The sequence below is a fragment of the Trichosurus vulpecula genome, chromosome 2 (genome assembly GCF_011100635.1).
Source record: "Trichosurus vulpecula isolate mTriVul1 chromosome 2, mTriVul1.pri, whole genome shotgun sequence".
NCBI classification, from domain to species: Eukaryota; Metazoa; Chordata; class Mammalia; order Diprotodontia; family Phalangeridae; genus Trichosurus; species Trichosurus vulpecula.
This window is the reverse complement of record NC_050574.1, coordinates 386,166,287-386,184,874: the sequence shown is the minus strand read 5'-3', so window position 1 is coordinate 386,184,874 and position 18,588 is coordinate 386,166,287. Positions and strand designations below refer to the sequence as shown.

Genomic DNA, 18,588 nt, shown 5'->3' with positions numbered 1-18,588 from the left:
CAACACTATAGACAGCCTTTTGTCCCTCATATACATTCCATGCTTACTCTGTGTTTTTGCTCACCTTGTTTCCTATCCATTTCTACCTTAAGAAATCTTTCTAGTCCTAGCTCATATGCACCTTTCTCAAGAATTATTTCCTGATCCCCCCAGTTGAAACTGATTTTTTCTTCTGTAGTTTCACATAGCACTTTGTGCCTTTCTTGTTACCATAATGATATTAATACTCTATCTTACTTAACATATATTTATTAAATAGTATCATGTAGCTGTATATGCAATATGTCCACTGCTCAACTGTAAGCACTATGGGGGCACGCCTTAATTATCTTTGTATCTCCACCTACAAGCCTGTAAGAGTGCTCTTCGTATAGGGCATCCCAAGTCTTAGTGAGGTTTTAAGTTATTCAAGCTTTAAACTGCACACTAAGATTTTTGGGACACCCTATATAGTAGGCACTTGATTATCGAATGAATAGGATCACTGATGGCAAAACTAACTAGAAAACATAACTCCTATCTGAGTAAATTTAAGTATATTGTTTGTTATGATTTATACTCATTCTGATGTTTACATATATATGAAAGGGTCATCTCCTTCTCCCACCAAAGCAAAATGGTAAAACAATTCTTCACATTTTGTTCACAAAATTCGCTCTCACATTTTTTAAGCACTTAAAAAAAGGTTTCCACTCTTTTTCCAATGAAATAAAGGCTCTCAAACAACCAGAAGTCCTGGCAGCTACATAAAGTACAATATATTACTTTATGGCATTATGTAAAATGTTCCTCCTTAATTTATGAATATAACTAAAGAACTGTTTGGCAATTCTATAACATGGAAAAAAGTAATAATCAGCTCCCATAACATGGGTAAGTTCCATTTTTAAAATGGATATACAAAGATGAACAAATCGGGATTGGAAAAGACAGTACCATTTCTCAGCCTTGCTTAATTTAAGCTTTGTTTTCTTAAAATCCTAACAAAAGAAGTCAGTTACCTAAAAGAGTCTTGCTTCTCTTTTTCCTTACTCCCTAACACAGGAAATTCTCTTCTTTAAGTGGACTATGGGCATAGATTGGAAAATCTGAGAAAAGGCAATTAATTCTGAAGCCAAGAAATACAATGGGAAGAGCACCATATAGGAAGCAGAAGACCTAGCTCTGTTATCATTTAACCTGGGGTGGTTTCTTAATCTGCATATCTGTTGTCTCAGCTATAAAACGAGAGAGATATTTGCTTCATCTTATGGGATTATAATGAGGGTCGAAATAATGGACATGAAAATTCTCTGAAAAGCACAAAGCACTACACAAACATAAATTCTTTCTGAAATGGAGGCAGGTAATAGGAGAATTTTTTACTCTCTTTTTCTGCAAGAGTATTATTTTAGCACAATGAACCTCACTTTGAATAGACTACAGGACAAATTACTTGGGGGTAGTGTTGAAGAGTTCTGGGCTGGGGAGGATATTTGTATGTCAGTATGTACTGTATGTATTGAAAAGTAGAGTGGACTAGGGAGTTAGATGGTCAGAGTTCAGGCTGCCCAAGACCTGTGTGACCCTGGGTAGGTCACCTAACATTTCTGAACCTCAACCCAGAGGGACATGGTGAAAATCAAATGAGATATCGTAGATAAAGTATTTAGTAAACATCAAAGCCTTACAAGATATAATGGTAATTCATAATGTCCTACATAAAAGTAAAGTTTTCTTATATATAAACTATATGTAATCTGTAGGAGATGCTAGCAATCTGGAGAGAGGAGAATGGAAAAGATGGCCTACAGCAAATCTATTCTACTCTAGTATCAAGTCCTAATCATTCATCAAAGATTTGTTTATTAATAATAGCTGGTCTCCTTCACAAGCTACAGCGCCACATTTAGATTCTAGAGCAGTAAAGAGAAACCAAAAACACCATTTACCCTCAAGGAGACTGCATTTTAATGGGGATTCATTTACAAGGATAAATATCTTATATTCCCTAAAAGGAATAGATAATTTCTAGGGGCGGAGCTAAGATGGTGGCTGGAAAGCAGGGACTTCCTTAAGCTCTCCCCCAAATCCCTCCTAACACCTGTAAAAACTTGGCTCTGAAGAAATTCTAGAGCTGCGGAACCCACAAAATAGCAGAGGGAAACAGGTCTCCAGACCAGAAGAGGCTGGATAGTCACTGGGAAGGGTCTGTCGCATGGTGCTGAGAGTGGAGGGCAGCCCAGTATAGGCCACGCCGGGACAGACCAGACCTGGAGTCAGCCAGCCAGAAGAGGCCTTGGGGCCATGAAACAGTGAGCTGTGGCAGTTACCAGACTTCTCAACCCACAAATGCCAAAGAGCAGGTTAGAGGGAAACTGCAGGATCGAGTTGAGAGGGTTCGGCCGCCAGCTCTGGGGGTGGAGGAAGTGGTGCAGCAGTAGCCATAACAGCGGCAGGAAACTCCTGAGGCTACTTCCAGAGCTCCAGGGTCAGCTGCTTCCAAGTTGCTAGGTCACAAGGTGGGAGGAATCGAGCAGACAATCAGAGCAAGAGTGCAAGGAGCACTTTGTGGGCACAAACGCAGGTTCTCTTGCTGTGCCCTGCTTGGATCTGCATTGCAGTCCTGGTTCGAGGTTCTTGCGGGAGGAGGAGCACTGCTGTGACAGAGCCTGGGCTGACTGTGGAGTAGAAGTAGCTCTGAAAACAGCAGGGCATGGACCCTAAAGCTTGGGACAAAGTACTCTCCACTCTACAAGCAGTCATACAGACAAAAACCTCAAGGGTCAAGTAGTGTCTGGGAACATGAACAGGCAGTGAAAGTGAACTCAGACTCAAACTCAAACTCTAGATTCCTTTTTTGGTGACAAAGAAGATCAAAACATACAGTCAGAAGAAGTCAACAAAGTCAAAGAGCCTACATCAAAAGCCTCCAAGAAAAATATGAATTGGTCTGAGGCCATGGAAGAGCTCAAAAAGGGTTTGGAAAAGCAAGTAGAGAAGTAGAGGAAAAATTGGAAGGAGAAATGAGAGTGATGCAAGAAAACCATGAAAAACAAGTCAACGACTTGCTAAAGAAGACCCAAAAAAATACTGAAAAAAATTACACCTTAAAAAATAGACCAACCCAAATGGCAAAAGAGCTCCAAAAAGCCAATGAGGAAAAGAATGCCTTAAAAGGCAGAATTAGCCAAATGGAAAAGGAGGTCCAAAAGACCACTGAAGAAAATACCACCTTAAAAATTAGACTGGAGCAAGTGGAAGCTAGTGACTTTATGAGAAATCAAGATATTATAAAACAGAACCAAAGGAATAAAAAATGGAAGACAATGTGAATTATCTCATTGGAAAAACCACTGACCTGGAGAACAGATCCAGGAGAGAGAATTTTAAAATTACTGGACTAACTGAAAGCCACGACAAAAAAAAAAGAGCCTAGACATCATCTTTCAAGAAATTATCAAGGAAAACTGCCCTGATATTCTAGAACCAGAGGGTAAAATAGAAATTGAAAGAATACACCTATCACCTCTTGAAAAAGATCCCAAAATGAAAACTCCTAGAAATATTTTCACCAAATTCCAGAGTTTCCAGGTCAAGGAGAAAATACTGCAAGCAGCCAGAAAGAAACAATTTGAATACTGTGGAAACACAATCAGGATAACACAAGATCAAACAGCTGCTACATTAAGGGATCCGAAGGGCTTGGAATATGATATTCCAGAGGTCAAAGGAGCTAGGATTAAAACCAAGAATCACCTACCCAGGAAAACTGAGTATAATGCTCCAAGGCAAAATATTGACTTTTAATAAAATAGAAGACTTTCAAGCTCTCTCAATGAAAAGACCAGAGCTGAATAGAAAATTTGACTTTCAAATACAAAAATCAAGCTGAATAGAAAATTTGACTTTCAAATATTTCAAAAATTTCAGAGTCATGAAAAGGTAAACAAGAAAGAGAATTCATAAGGGACTTACTAAAGTTGAACTGTTTTGTTTACATTGCTACATGGAAAGATGATGTGTATAATTCATGAGACCTTTCTCAGTATTAGGGTAGTTGAAGGGAATATACATATAGATATATACACAGAGGGCATAGGGTGAGTTGAATATGAAGGGATGATATCTAAAAAAAAAGAAATAAATTTAAGGGGTGAGAGAGGGAGAAAGGGAGAGACAGAATGGGGTAAATTATCTCACATAAAAGTGGCAAGAAAAGGCAGTTCAGTTGAAGGGAAGAGGGAACAGGTGAGGGGGAATGAGTGAATCTTACTCTCATTGGATTCAACCTAAGGAGGGAATCACATACACACTCAAATGGGTATCTTACACCACAGGAAAGTAAGGGGAAGGGGATAAAAAAAAGGTGGGGGGGATGATAGGAGGGAGGGCAGATGGGGGAGGAGGTAATCAAAAGCAAACACTTTTGAAAAGGGACAGGGTCAAGGGAGAAAATAGAATAAAGGGTGACAGGACACGATGGAAGGAAATATAGTTAGCCGTTCACAACATGAGCACTGTGGAAGTGTTTTACATAATGATATAGGTGTGATATCTGTTGAATTGCTTGCTTCTTAGGGATGGTGGGTGGGAAGGGAAGACGAGAGATTATTTGGAACTCTAAGTCTTAAAAGCAAATGCTCAAAAAAAAAAAAGTTTTGGTTTATGTTTTGTTTTGTTTTGTTTTTTGCATGCAGCTGGGAAACAAGATATGTAGGGATTGGGGCACAGAAATCTATTCTGCCCTACAAGAAAGTAAGGGGAAAGGGGTCGGGGCTGGGAGTGCAGTGACAGAAAGGAAGGCTGAGAGGGGAATGAGGCAATCAGAATATATGCCATCTTGGAATGGGGGGTGGGGTAGAAATGGGGAGAAAATTTGTAACTCAAAATCTTGTGGAAATCAATGTTGAAAACTAAAATATTAAATAAAAATGATAAAATTCAAAAAAAGAATAGATAATTTCTTCTCTCAAGTGTCATATGGATATAAATTGGAAAACTGAGGAAAAAAAGCAACCAAACTGAGTAAGTACAGTATAAACAAATATGATACTATGGTTTCATATTCAAGGGAGACAGGAGAAGGAAAGGTTCTGAGTAAGACACTGTATACTTTGGTATCTTTCTAATGGTGACCCTCGGCTCCTAGTGGGTAGAAAGGTGAGAGTTCACATAATCTCTGAATCTCAAACCTCCCCTGACTCCTCTATCCCCCCACTCTCTCAGCTGAGAACCTTGCCTCATATTTTATGTAAAAATTTGAAATCATTCATCATCAACTCCCCCTTCTCCCCTCTTCCTCATTTCCTATCACTCAGGTGCCTCCTGTCGCTTTCACTTACTTCACCTGTTTAATATGATGAGGTGGCCTTACTCCTTACTGAGGCTAAATCCCTCTTCTTGATTCTATCCTATGTCCTCCAAAAGACTGACTCCTCTGTCATCCCCACTCTTCCACTTTTGGCTTATTTCCTACTGCCTACAAATGTGCCCATATTTCCCCTATACTGAAAAAACCCTCCCTTGATCCTTCCAACTCTGTCACCCCATTTCTCTTCTGCCATTTATAAAAAAACTCCTCGAAAAGGTGAATTACCATAGATGCCCCCATCCACTGAAACCGTTCTATCCCTAGTTATTAGTGATCTCTTAGTTGACAAATCCAATGGTTTTTTTCCTCAAGCCTCCTTGTCCTTGACCTCTCTGCAGCCTGACACTGATCCCCTTAACCTTCTCTTTCTACATTTCTCAATAAAATGCTCTCAAAGAATTCAGTAATCACGTCTTTTTAAAAAATTAATTTATTTAAATTAGTTTAAAACAAAACCTCTTTTTTATGTCTTAGATAAGAAAACAGTGAAGGGAAAGATATTAAAAACAAAAATTATAAACTGTTCTGTTTTTAAATCTTGCTTGACATGTGGATATCAGTCATTTGTCTACAATTGAGAAATATGGAAATCTTCAAAAACCAGATTAGGACTTTTACAGAAGTTTTTGGGACATCACTCTGTTCTGGTTCTCCATTCTACCTCTGTCTCCTTTGCTAGATTCTCATCCAGATCACACTCTCTTATAGTAGGTCTCTCAGGGTTCTGTCCTAGGACCTCTTCTCTTCTCCCTCTATACTAATTCACTTGGTGATCTCATCAGCTCTTGTATATTTAATCACCTTGTTTATGATCTCAAATCTACCTATCCTACCCCAATCTCTCTGCTGACCTCCAATCTCACATTTCTAACTGTCTTTCAGACATCTCAAATCAGATGTCCAGAAGACATCTTAAACTCAAAACAAACTCATTTTCATGTCCAAAACAGAACTAATCTTTCCCCCTAAACACCCTCCCCCAATTACTGCAGGGGACCACACCTGTAACAACAATATTACTTGCAGCTACTGTTGCTGTATAAGGCCAATAACACCAGCACATAGGAGGGCTGCTAGCACAGATTCTCTGATCTGCTTTTCTAAGGAAAGCAATTTTAAGAGGTTTACAATCTCATTTTAACTAAACATACATATATCATTCACTTCATTCAGAGGAAAAACCCTGAACTTCAGAGCAAATACAAACAGAACCTACAAGCAGAAATTATATAAATAGAGCAAATAAACACAAATCAACAGAGAGGGCTTCTAGCTGTCTGACCAAGACATTACATACATAGTTACCAGAGAAAGAAGCACCAACATCTGGGTTTTCAAAGCCCGGGGACTGCTTAACAGTGGCTACCCAGAGTCTCATCTGGCCAAATCACAGGACCCTCTTCTAGTGCAGAGTATATATACACACTTCTTCAGGGTCAGGGGGCTTCACTACCATGTGACTCAAACTCATTCCACTTAGGCTTTCTTGTGACTTAAGCAGGTCTTCAAAGACTTCCGATTCAATCAAAGACTCTTCATTGAAACAAAGGCAAGACTCAATCAAAAGCACTTGATAGCCTTAGTGCTGAGAAGCACTCAAACAAAAAAACAGCAAAAAGTCCGACTCTGCTTGGCGTTACAACACCATTCTCCTAGCGCCTCAGACTACCAACCCAGGAGTGGAATTCCTCACTATCTGTCACCCTCCATATCCAAGCTGTTGCCAAGGCCTATTGATTTCACTTTTGCAACATCTCTCCAATACAACTCCTTCTTTCCTCTAACACCGCCACCACTCTGGTGCAGGCCCTCATCATCTCACACATGGATTAGTGCAACCGCCTGCTAGTAGTTTTGGCTGCTCAAGTCTCTCCCCACTCCAATCCATCCCCTATTCAAGCCACCAAAGTGATTTTTCTAAGACACAGGTCTGATCTTGTCATCTCCCTACTCAAACTCCAGTGGCTTCCTATTGTCTACAGGAGCACATACAAAGTACTCTACGTCACGTTCAAAGCCCTTCATTACCTAGCCCTCTCCTACCTTTCCAGTCTACTCCCCAACACATACTATTCAATCCAGTGAAGACAGGCTCCTGCCTGTTCCATGAACAAGTCATTCTATCTCTCCATTCTGGGCATTTTCTCTATTCCCCATGCCTGGAATACTCTCCCTCCTCTGCTCCAGCTACTGACCTCCCTGGCTTCCTTTAAATCCAACTAAAATCCCACCTTCCACAGGAAACTTTCCCAGATCCTACTTAGATGGCTTTTCCTTTTTAAATGATTTCCTATCTATCCTATGTGAATCTTGCTTTTTAGGTATGTTTGCATGTTGTCTCTCTCATTAGATTGTAAGCTCTTTGAAGGCAGGGACTATCTTTTGCCTCTTTTTGTATCCCCAGCACTTAGCACAATGCCTTACAGTAGGCACTTAATAAATGTTTATGGAACTGAATTGAACTTCCATGGAAGAGGAAACACAAGACATGACTCAACAATAATCCTATTTGTAGCCCTCATAACATCTCACTTGGACTACTGCAATAGTTTAATTGATCTCCCTGCAGCTGGTCTCTCCTTTCTCCAATCCAGCTCCTACACAGCTACCAAGATGTTCCCTAAGGCAGGATGTCACTCCCCTGCTCAAAAATCCCTAAATTGAGTTGAAAAGGAGTAACATTACAGGTCTTGCCAGATGGATTACTGAAACATAGGGTTTATCTGATAGTATACTTTGGCTAGAAGATGAAATTTGTGAAGGGGAGTAATACGAAATGAGGTGAGAAAGGTGGGTCAGAGTTAGCCTGGGATGAGGCTTAAATAATAGGCTGGGGAGTTTGTATTTTATCATAAAGGCAATGGTGGGGGAGAGACACTAGAAGGTTTTGAGCAGGAGAATAACATGGTCAAGCCTGTGCCTTAATAAAATGATTTTGCTAGCCATATGGAGAATGAATTCGAAAGGCCAAAGAGGGAAGGATCTTGCTTGTTCAGAGAGCCAGAGGTCAATATTACTTCCCCATACCAATGGCCAGAGTAGTCTAAAATGAAAAAGACTGAAAGTATAAATTCATCTTAGAAAAATAGAGGAGGTAAGAGGAGGGAGTATGCTAAACCTATAGATAAGAGCCATAAAAGGAGACTGTAAAGGGCTAAAATACAACCTTGCCAAGCCAATCAACTCCCTATGAGCTATAAAGTTAGAACTGTTTTAACATTCAGGTTATATGGAAGGAGGCTAGCAAACACTGTGGACAAGACCTGGCAGAAGAGGATCAGTCACTAACAAAGACAAAACTAAAAATGAGTGAGGCTTAAGTTCTCTATAGTTTACAGGCAGGACCAGAACTAGTAAGACCTTTGTTACTTTTAAATTTCTTTTTAATTATTGGCCCCCTTCTTTCCTCTGTAACACTTTGCAGAAAACTTAAAAACATCTCAAGGAAAGACTGTATGTCTTTCATAAGGAAACTGGTCTGGTGGGAAACCGGTTCATAAAGAGGGTTACAAGCAGTAAGATACTAGTAGGGAAACACTAGGCAGCCAAGAGCTGAGGTTTACTGGTGGGGAAAGGAGGGTTAATTGGAACTGGAATCATGAATGAAAAGAAAACTGAACTGGTTATCAGGAAACGTAGCTCTCAGTCCCACTTTTAAATGTAGTTAGCTGGGCAATTTATTTAACCTCTCTAAGCTTCAGCTTCTTCATATGTATAACTAATTCAACAACATGTAATGTTAGCATAGCGCTTTATGGCTTACAAAATGCTCTTCTCACAACCGCCTTATGCAGTAGGCAATGCAATTATTACTACTCCCATTTTATACAGACAATCCCTGACCTCATAGTACAAGAACGATACCTACACAAACAGTGACACAAAACAATAGAATGCCAAGTAAGAGATTAGAAGCTTCTTCTGTAGGCAATAGGGAACCACACAGGTTTGAGGCACAGGAATGACATGAATTACATCTGTCTATAAGGAAGATTATAGTTCATCATATGAAGGAAAACAGACTGAAGGGGGAAGAGAAACAATATTCACCAAAGACATGTTAGGAGGCAATTTCAATAGTCCAGAAGGGCAATAAGGTATGTACTAGGGAACAGCAAACAGTTTCTGTACCTTCTGATGGGCCAGCTATACTTTCCCATTCCTTTCTCTCCTCTCTCCCTGATCCCCATCACCACAGCGATATGGAAAGAGAAAAGTGGAAAGTTAAGTTACGATGCCTGATTTTTTTTTTAGCAAATATATTAAAATGCAAACCCCAACCAAAACTCCACCATATTCAACCAAGTTTTATCTTAGTATTTATACAGTCATTTACCAAGGATAAAATAGGTTATTTTGTCCATACTAGACTCAAAATAGGTGTTGGACAAGAAATTCTTCAACCAGTTAAAATGATTGCTATTTTAAGATCCTTAGATTGAGAAAACACCATGTTCAATGTATTTATAAATCATGGCCACTGCTTATCAACTTGGTTCTAAAGTTACAAATGTGGTCATTAAAACTTCAAGCGCTAATTATTACAATTGCTAACAAAAGTTTTAGTGTATTAAAATATCATATATCTAATCCAAGTTTTTCCCCTTGTATAAACCCAAAAAAATATAATTCAATTTTATACCAAGAAAAACAGCAATAATATATACTGAGTCAAATTTACTTCTATTTTAAGTCATAGTATAGGGGTCATTAAGTGGGTGCATAGGGCAGCACTTAAGGCAACACCAAAATAGTTCATTGGAACATGCTATCAAGTATCTACTACTACCTTAGGCTTTGTGCATCTCTGACAACAAAAACTTTCAGTAACAAAAATATTGTATTCCTGACCTCTGTTATATTAATTCCCAAATGCATGAGACACTAAAAGAAACTGTAGAAACTTCTAAGGCAAAGATCCAGCACAATTATTGTTAAAAACAAACAAAAAAAAAACAAGCAAAAACAAACAAAAAAAAACCAGTTTGACCAAGTGTTCAACTAACCCCCTTCATCTGGCACTTTTGTGTCTACCATTTATTTAAGACTGCTACTATCTTCAAGGTCAACAACCTTACTTTCCTCTTGCCAAATCCAATGGCCTCTTCTCAATCTTTATTATTTTAGTGTGCAGTATTTGATATAGTGCCCCCCCCCGCTTCATTCTCAAAACTGTCTCTTCTCTTAGCTTCCATGATACTGTGCTACTTTGTTCTACTGCCTGGCTGCTCCTTGGGAGAGCCTGTTCTCCTGTCTAACTGTGAGCACAAGACTTCTGTTCTTCCCTGTGTACCTATCCTCCCTCAGGACTCACAGAGCTATTATATTAGCTTCTGAATATCGTCATCTCCTTGAGGTCAGGCACTTCTGTACTTTTTCCATCATGGCATTCCCATGGCCTGGCCTAGCCCAGACACTTGAACTTGATAGATCTGTTGACTCAAGCTCTAGTCTCCTATCTCCCAATCGTGTATTGGATTTTTCTATTTGGAGAGAGTATTATAGCCTCAAACTCAAAAACTTGTTGGCCTTGATTTGTCCCTATCCTTCAACCCCTATATCTAGTCAATCGCCAAGTCCTGTTGAATTTTCCTTCAAAATTTATCTTTACTTCTTCTACTCTATTCCTTCTCCTACAAGGGATTCAAGAGCTCATCACTTTATACATACTACAAAACCTTCCTAACTGGTCTGCCTGTCCCCTATCCAGTCTGCATTTTGCCATCAAACTTACCTTCCTAAAACACCATTTTCATCATATCATTCATTACCCTACTCAAAAAGCTTAATGAGTTCTTATCCCTAATAGGTCAAGTTCAAAACAGTCATTCAGATCCTTTATAACTTGGCCTGCTCCTTATCTACCCAAACTTCCTTATTACTTAACAAGGCAGAATCTAACCCAACCACTTTTCTAATACTTACCTCTGAGTATGCTTTGGTCTTTCCTGACTATTCCTATTGCCACCTGGACAAGTTCACAACAATATATCCCATATATCCAATCCAACCTAGTCTTCAAAATTCAGTTTAGGTTCTGACTCCTTCACGTTGCCTTCCCAAACTCTTGAGCGAAAACTCTTTGCTTAACTTCCATAGTCATCTCAGCATTATGTTGTGTGCATACGACAAGACTATAAGCTCCCTGGGGGTAGAAACTGTGTATCAAGCTGTTTTTCCATAACCTCTTCCATTTCTTCACACTAATAACATGCCAAACAAGTAGGATTTAAAGATGGAAGGAACCTCAGCGATGTCTAGTCCAACTCCTCCTCTTACAAAGCAGAGCTCTGTGTAAACCTTAAAGTTCTCTTTAATTGTGAGGTTTTTTGGTTTGTTTTTTAATGCTGGATTTGGAGTCAGAAGATCTGGGTTCAAATACTTCAGATATTTTTATGTGATCACAGGTAAAAATCATTTAAATCTCAGTGAAATTCAGTTTCCTCATCTGTGAAATGGGGATAATACTATTTCATAGGATTCTTGTGAGGATCAAATGGGAATGTATATAATGTATTCCATAAACTTTAAAATATTATATAAATGTAGTTTTTATTATTACTACAGAGGAAGCTACGGCTCAAGAAAGGTTCAATAAACTTGCTCAGTGTTACATTGTCACAATCAGGACCCAGAACTTCTGATTCCAAATCAAGAACTCTTTGTTCTACATCATTCTGCTTTCAGAGTTGACACTTGATACTTTAATAATCAAATATTAACTGATCACTTTTTATGTGCAAGATGCTGTCCTAACTGCTTTGGGTAGCTGCACAAAGCCATGGCCCTATCCTCCAGAAGTTTACAGCCTAGTTGGGGAGATAAGGCATGTAGATGATAAAAAGACTACAATACAAAAAAAAAGGTATATTTTTATAAAATGCCAAATGAGTCACAGACAGTACATTAAGAGGGCAGAAGAAAAGACTATTTTGACTAGATGATCAAAAAAGGTGTTGTGGAGGAGGTAGGATTTGAGCTCCCCTTTGAACAACAAATAAGTTTTAACAAGTGGAGAGAGGAAAAGATAAGGCAACCCAATTGGAGGGGTGGGGGAAGAATAATATAAGCAAAGAGAAGAAGGCAGGAAACATCAAAGTCAGTCTATTTGGTTGCACATGTTTTGTTTAGGAAGTAGGTTGGGGCTGGAATGTAAGGGGTCTTCTTTTAGAGTTTCATAGAGCATGGGTCGACACTTACAAGTCATCCTTCCAAATTAATGATCTTCATATGGCTAAGAAATGTTGGCATAATTATATTTTTAAAAAGTCACATTAGGCAAAGTCATTTAAACTCATTAATTCAGATACTACTGAAATGACCACTAAGCCCTTACACAAATAGCAGTAATTTCTTTCCAAAAGTAGAAAGATGGTTTGCTTCTTTTTGAGAATAGGAGAGGGGTTGGTGGGAGAGAGAAGAAAGCTCACTTTTCTTTTACAACAGAACCTGTATACAGAGCTCACCATGTCTTGATAGTTGAAGTTTCTCATTGTGGCATAGGTGAAATAACCACTAATTTCTGCAATAAGAAATTTCTACATGCCATAAGTATAATCAAATTTTTAAAAGAAAATTATGTGATTTTTGCTGTAGAAAAATGCATTAAAAAAAGGTTATATAAAAAAATGTGATGTTTCATGTGAAGATCTAGAAGATTTAGAGAACTGCAAATGCAATACAAGTCAACAGTCGGACATGAAGCTCAAAAGCCGTTGTGATTTCAGCTGCAATAAGGAAGCATATCATCTACATAGAAGAGGTGATAGTACAGTGGGCAGTCCTCTGCCGTGAATACATCTGAAGTATCACATTAGTTCTGAATACTTCGTTTTCAATAGGAATTTTATAAAGTGGAGACCTTCAGGAGAAGGGTGACCTCGAGGATGATGACAGTCCTCAAAAACCATGCTTTTTGTTGTTCTGTCATTACAGTCATGCCCCAAGGTTATAGTGAGATTCTGTAATTCGGACCCTAGTTTCTCAGATCAGTCTATTGTTCAGTCATGACCAACTCTTCATGACCCCATTTGGGGTTTTCTTGGCAAAGATACTAGAGTGGTTTGCCATTTCCTTCTCCAGCTCTTTTTACAGATGAAAAAATTGAGGCAAACAGAATGAACTGACTTGCCCAGGGTCACACAGTAAATATCTGAGACCTGATTTGAATTCAGGTCTAGGGCAGAAGACAGTGTGTTATTCAAATTTTCTTGCATGACTCGTAAATGTTATATCCACTGTGCCACCTAGCTGCCCAAAACCATGCTATAAGAAGTTAAAGAGAAAATGTTTAGCCTGAAGAGAAGGACTTTAGGTGGGAGTGAAACCAAAATATTTTTGTTCGGGCATCTGATGAACTGTCAAGTGCTGAGCAAAATGGGGAGCAATAAATAGAAGCTACTGAGTGGCAGACTTTGGCTGCGAGTAAGGAGAGATGTCCTAAGCACTGGACCAATCCCAAAGTGGAACATTCTGAGGAGGTCGTAGGTGTTCAAGTGAAAGTGCAGGACTTTGTGGGAGGGCATCCCCTTTGTCACAACCTCCGAGTCATCCTTGAGTCTTCACTTTTCCCTATCACACCCGTGTCCCATCAGTTGCCAATTCTCATCAATTTTATCTCCACAATATATCCCTCTTCTTTCCAATCCCAGGGCCATGATTCTAAGTTCAGGTCTTCATCACCTATTTCAATAGCTTCCTAATTGGACTCTCTCATCTCTAACCCATTCTCCACACAGCTGCCAAAATAACATTCCTAAAACACAGGTCTGACCATGTCATTCCCCTGCTCAAAAAGCTCCAGTGGCTCCCTACTGCCTCTAGGATTAAAAAAAAAAAGTCCTCTGTTTAGCATCCAAAGTCCTTCATACTCTGGTTTCTCTTTCCAGACTTCTCAATCCTCTCTTCCCTCACTCTACAGCCCAGCCAAACAAATCTATGTGCTGTTCTTCACCGATGACAGATAAGCATACTAGCTCCTGCCTTTCTGCTTTTGCACCAGCTGACCTCACATCTCAAATGTGCCTCCTCCTCACTTTCACCTCTTAGAATTCTCAGATTCTTTCAAACCTCAATTCAAGGGCTACTTCCTAAATGAGGTCTTTCTTCATCCCCTCAACTGTTGGTGCCTTCTTTCAACCCTGAAATTACCTTGTATGTGAGAATGTACATAGTCTTCCTCCCTTTCCTGCCTCCTTATCTCCTAAGCCTTTAGAACTGTAACTGCTTCGTTTTTCTTGGTCTTTCTTTTCATGATCTTTGAATCCCCAGCACCTGAGTATAGTGGCTGTCACATAGTAGGCACTTAACGAATATTTCTTGCTAATTCCAGAAGGTCATTAAGTTCTCTTCAAACTCTGAAATTTGGTAATTAGTCATGATTGTTATCCATTTAATAGAGCTAACAAAAATATCCTTATACTATCTCTCAATTTACAGATGATTTCCTAATTAACTTTGACAAATATTTTTAGATTTCATTGGTATCCCTCTACCAATGCAGAACAGCACATGCTTCCCTGCTGCTTAGGTTAAGTGACCTGCTGAGGTCAACAGTCAGTACAATGAAGCAGAACTTGAACCCAGGTCTCTCAGACTCACGGGCCAGTTAAGCTACACTATTTTAAATACACTATCTTAAACAAAAAATCCATGGTGTCTGAATTGTTAAAAAATTGCATTAAGGCTATATCTCAAAAGAATTTAAGCTCCTTGAGGACAGTAATTGTTTCATCTTTCTACTCAATGCACCTAACACAGGGTCTGGCAATAAACAAAAGTTCAATAAATGCTTACTGAGTTGAAGAATGCACTCAAGAAAGTCTGAGTCCTAACTTTCCATTTAAATACATTTACCAAAAACAACACTCTAAACCTTCCCACCAAAGAGATCACTTCAAGAAGAAAGCCCACACCTCTAGACCTGTCACAATTGCCAGCAGATTGGGCTTTTCAAAGATCAAAAAAAATTGTAGAAGTTTGCCAATGCTTCAAAGCAGTTACTTCAGAATGGGAGGCTTGTGCCTGTCACTGATGGGGAGGAGGGGAAGGACCATCAAGCATTATTCTCTTACACCGTCCCCCCGCCCCATCTAGCTAATTCTAAAGCCACCACGCAAAAAAAAAATTTTCAAAACATTCCAGGAGGTAGTGGGGAAAGAAGGAAGTGTAAGAAAAAGACAAAGGAAACAAAATCCTAGCTATTGGAAAGGCTGTGTATATCACACTCAGCAAGTCTAGGGCAGAAGGCAGTGTGTTATTTGCATTTTCCTGCACGACTCGTAAAGCACTCTGATTACAAAAGTAGGTCACTTCAACACCCTCCCTCTCCTGAGGCAACAGCTGATACATGAGGAAAAGTTATACTTCAGCAAGAGCTCCAGGGAAGACTTAGCTATAATAAATATAGCAGACCAAAGAAGCTGAGGGAGAGACCCTGAAAAATCCACCTACGTCAGGGATAAGTTTTGGGGGAGGGGAGGTGGGGATGATATGTTGCGTGTCACCAGCCTTGTACAATGAATCTATTCCTGGAGGGCTTAGCTGCTAAAAGTTACACACTACGCCTCTTTTTAAAAAATACAAAGGTAGGTCCACAGCTGCCTGTTAAATTGGAAGAAAATCTTGGTCAAACCCTGAGCTTTTTCATCTTTTCACCTGCTTCTAACGAAGCTCTGGGTTACCCCTGGGTCCCACCTCGGTGGCCTAAAGGTAGCGTGGGAAAGGAGGAGGGGCGCTCTCTCTCTCTCTCACACACACACACACGTCGTACACACACACTCTCACTCACTCTCACACTCACCCAGATCCAACGCCTGGTCGTATTTGTGCAAGGCTGCATCCAGTTCGTGTTGGAGCCGCAAACTCTCCGCCTGGCTGGCCAGCCTCCGCACCCGGCTCTCCGTCTGAAAACATTTCTCGAGCAGGTTGCCCAGTACCACGTTGACTCGAGAGGGGCAGCTGTCCCTTCGACTGGGCGGGGACTTGGCGGCTGGGCAGCAGGGGCCGGCGGGGAGCCCGGGGTCCGTCTCGGTGCAGCGCTTGCACAAAGTGTGTCCGCAGTGCAGGGTCACCGGGTCGCAGAGCAGGAGCCGGCACCGCGGGCAGCAGAACAAGTCCCAGGCGGCGGGGAGGGCGGAGGACGAGGAGGCGGCGGCAGCGGCGGCGGCTGGAGGGAGGGGGCCTGGGGCCGCAGCCGGCTCATCCCCGGCGCTGGACTCGCCGCCGCCGCCGCCGCCACCGCCGGGGGCTGGCTCCCAGGGGGGCAGGCGCAGCTCCTCGCGGATGGCCAGGGCGCAGCTCTCCACGAGCTCCTTCAGCTCCTCCGGCCGCAGGCTGCCCAGGCGGGCGGCCACGCTGTACGAGTCCAGCGCCTCGGCGGCGCGGCCGGCTCGGGCCAGTGCGTCCCCTCGTCGCAGGCAGAGGCTGCGCTCGGGCTGGGGCAGCTCGGCCAGCCGCGAGCCGTACATCTCGGCCGCCAGCTCGTAGTTGCCGCCACGGAAGGCCTCTTCCGCCACCGCCAGCAGTTCGGGACACGGGGCCCCGGAGTCCGGGCCCGGCGGCGGCGAGACCGGCTCGGTCCGGCCCGGCTTGGTGCCCATCCCCGCGGGGCAGAGGCGCCCCTCACGCCATAGCCGCGCGCGCCGGGAAGACTCGGAGAAGGGCGGGGATGGGGAGGGGGAGGAAGGGAGAGAAGAAAGGAAGGAACGGAGCAAGGAGGGAGGACGAGGATGGAGGGAGGGAGGAGGACGGGGAAGATGCTCCACTCTCCCGTCCCCGGGCGGCGGCAGCAGCGGCGGCGGGGCTACTGGAGAGGAGAGGAGCTGCCGCTGCCGCCGCCGCCACCGCCGCCGCCGCTAGTTAGGGGTCCCGGCGGCAGCGCGGCGCCCCGAGCTGCGGCAACGACAGCCGGCGGCGCTCGCAGCGGCTGGGCCCGGCCATCAGAGCGGGCAGGGCGGCGGGGCTCCCCGGCGGGGCTGCATCGCCCACCCAGTCCAGAAGAGTGGTACCGGGGAGAGATGGAGAAGGGTTGGGTCGGGGAATGAGAGAGCGCCCCCTCCCCCGGAGACCCTCTAACTTCAGGCGCCGGGCGCACCCCGCCCCCCAGCCCCGGGAATGTCTGGGGTGTGTGCGGGCTGGGCGAGCAGAGCAGAGCCGAGCGACCTCGCCGACACGCACGCACCCTCGTTCTGCCGCCGCTCCGACTCCCGCTCCGCCTGCTCGCCCGCCGCCGGAGACCCCACCCCCACCCCGCGCGCGCGGAGCCCCCTTCCCCCACCCCGAAGCCGGGGCAAGCCGCGCTGCGCGAGCGGGGGCGCGCGGACCGACTGACGCGCGGGCCGGCGGGCGCAGCACACTCACACACACTCACACCCAGTCCCCTCAACACGCAGGCGCGTCGCTGCCCCCGCCAGGCGGGGATGCCGGAGGAGTCCCCACGGCCTCCCGCCGCTCTCCCCGAGGGGTCAAGCTGGGGCCAATGCCAAGCTCGCTTTTTGCCCCCCCCTTACACTGCCCCCCACCTTTTATAACTCCCCTTGCTCCTCTCCCAACTGGGAGCCCCGCCTCCCAAGCACCAGGTAACCCCAAACACACCCCCCCCCCACTCCCACCGAGCTCTACCCCCCTCCCCCGCGCCGCAGGCTCTGGCACGGAGCTCGAGAGCCACGTGAGACCGAAGGCGGCGGCGGTTATTGGCGCGCGCCACTCTTTCCCCCCCTCCCCCTCCCTTCCCCGACCGGCTTATGTAATCGGAGTCAGTTGTGTAACTGTGGCGACCCTCCCCCCCCTTTGGCGTCTCCGCCAACTCCTTTCCATTCTCCTCCCGGGCCGGCGGCCCTGGCAGCGGCTCCGAGCCGCCGCCGCCGCCGCCGCTGGATTCAATTGAGCAATGCCTGGATGGGGGAACGTGGGCTTCACCCCGCCCTCCCCACACACACACACAGAGACACACACACACACACACACACACACACAGTCCACAGGCTGCTTCTTCCTCGGGTTCGTCCCTCTGGGGTCCAGTCCCCGGGCCCGGGCAGGTGGGGGTGGGGGGGTCGCCCTGGCCGCAGCCGCTCACCTCGGGAAGTTCGCTGAGCACCTTTTTGGAGACCTTTCCCACGGCGCGCGTGTACACACACACACACAAGCACACGCGCGCGCAATACTTTTCTCCCCAAAATCAAAGCAAACCGGGTCAGCATGACGAAGTCTGGGAGAAGAGAGAAAGATGCTCAGGG

The 18,588-nt window shown here is 43.7% G+C and overlaps 1 protein-coding gene across 1 annotated transcript in view; it reads right to left on the bottom strand.

Annotated features, from left to right (window-relative positions):
• LONRF2 (LON peptidase N-terminal domain and ring finger 2) overlaps positions 1-17,134 on the bottom strand; it is a 99,737-nt gene extending 82,603 nt beyond the window's left edge. The window contains exon 1 of the mRNA XM_036744454.1: positions 16,155-17,134. Within this exon, the coding sequence (XP_036600349.1) occupies positions 16,155-16,953 (799 nt within the window). The 5' untranslated portion in view covers positions 16,954-17,134. The remainder of the gene's footprint in view (positions 1-16,154) is intronic.
• Between the last annotated feature and the right edge of the window lie 1,454 nt (positions 17,135-18,588).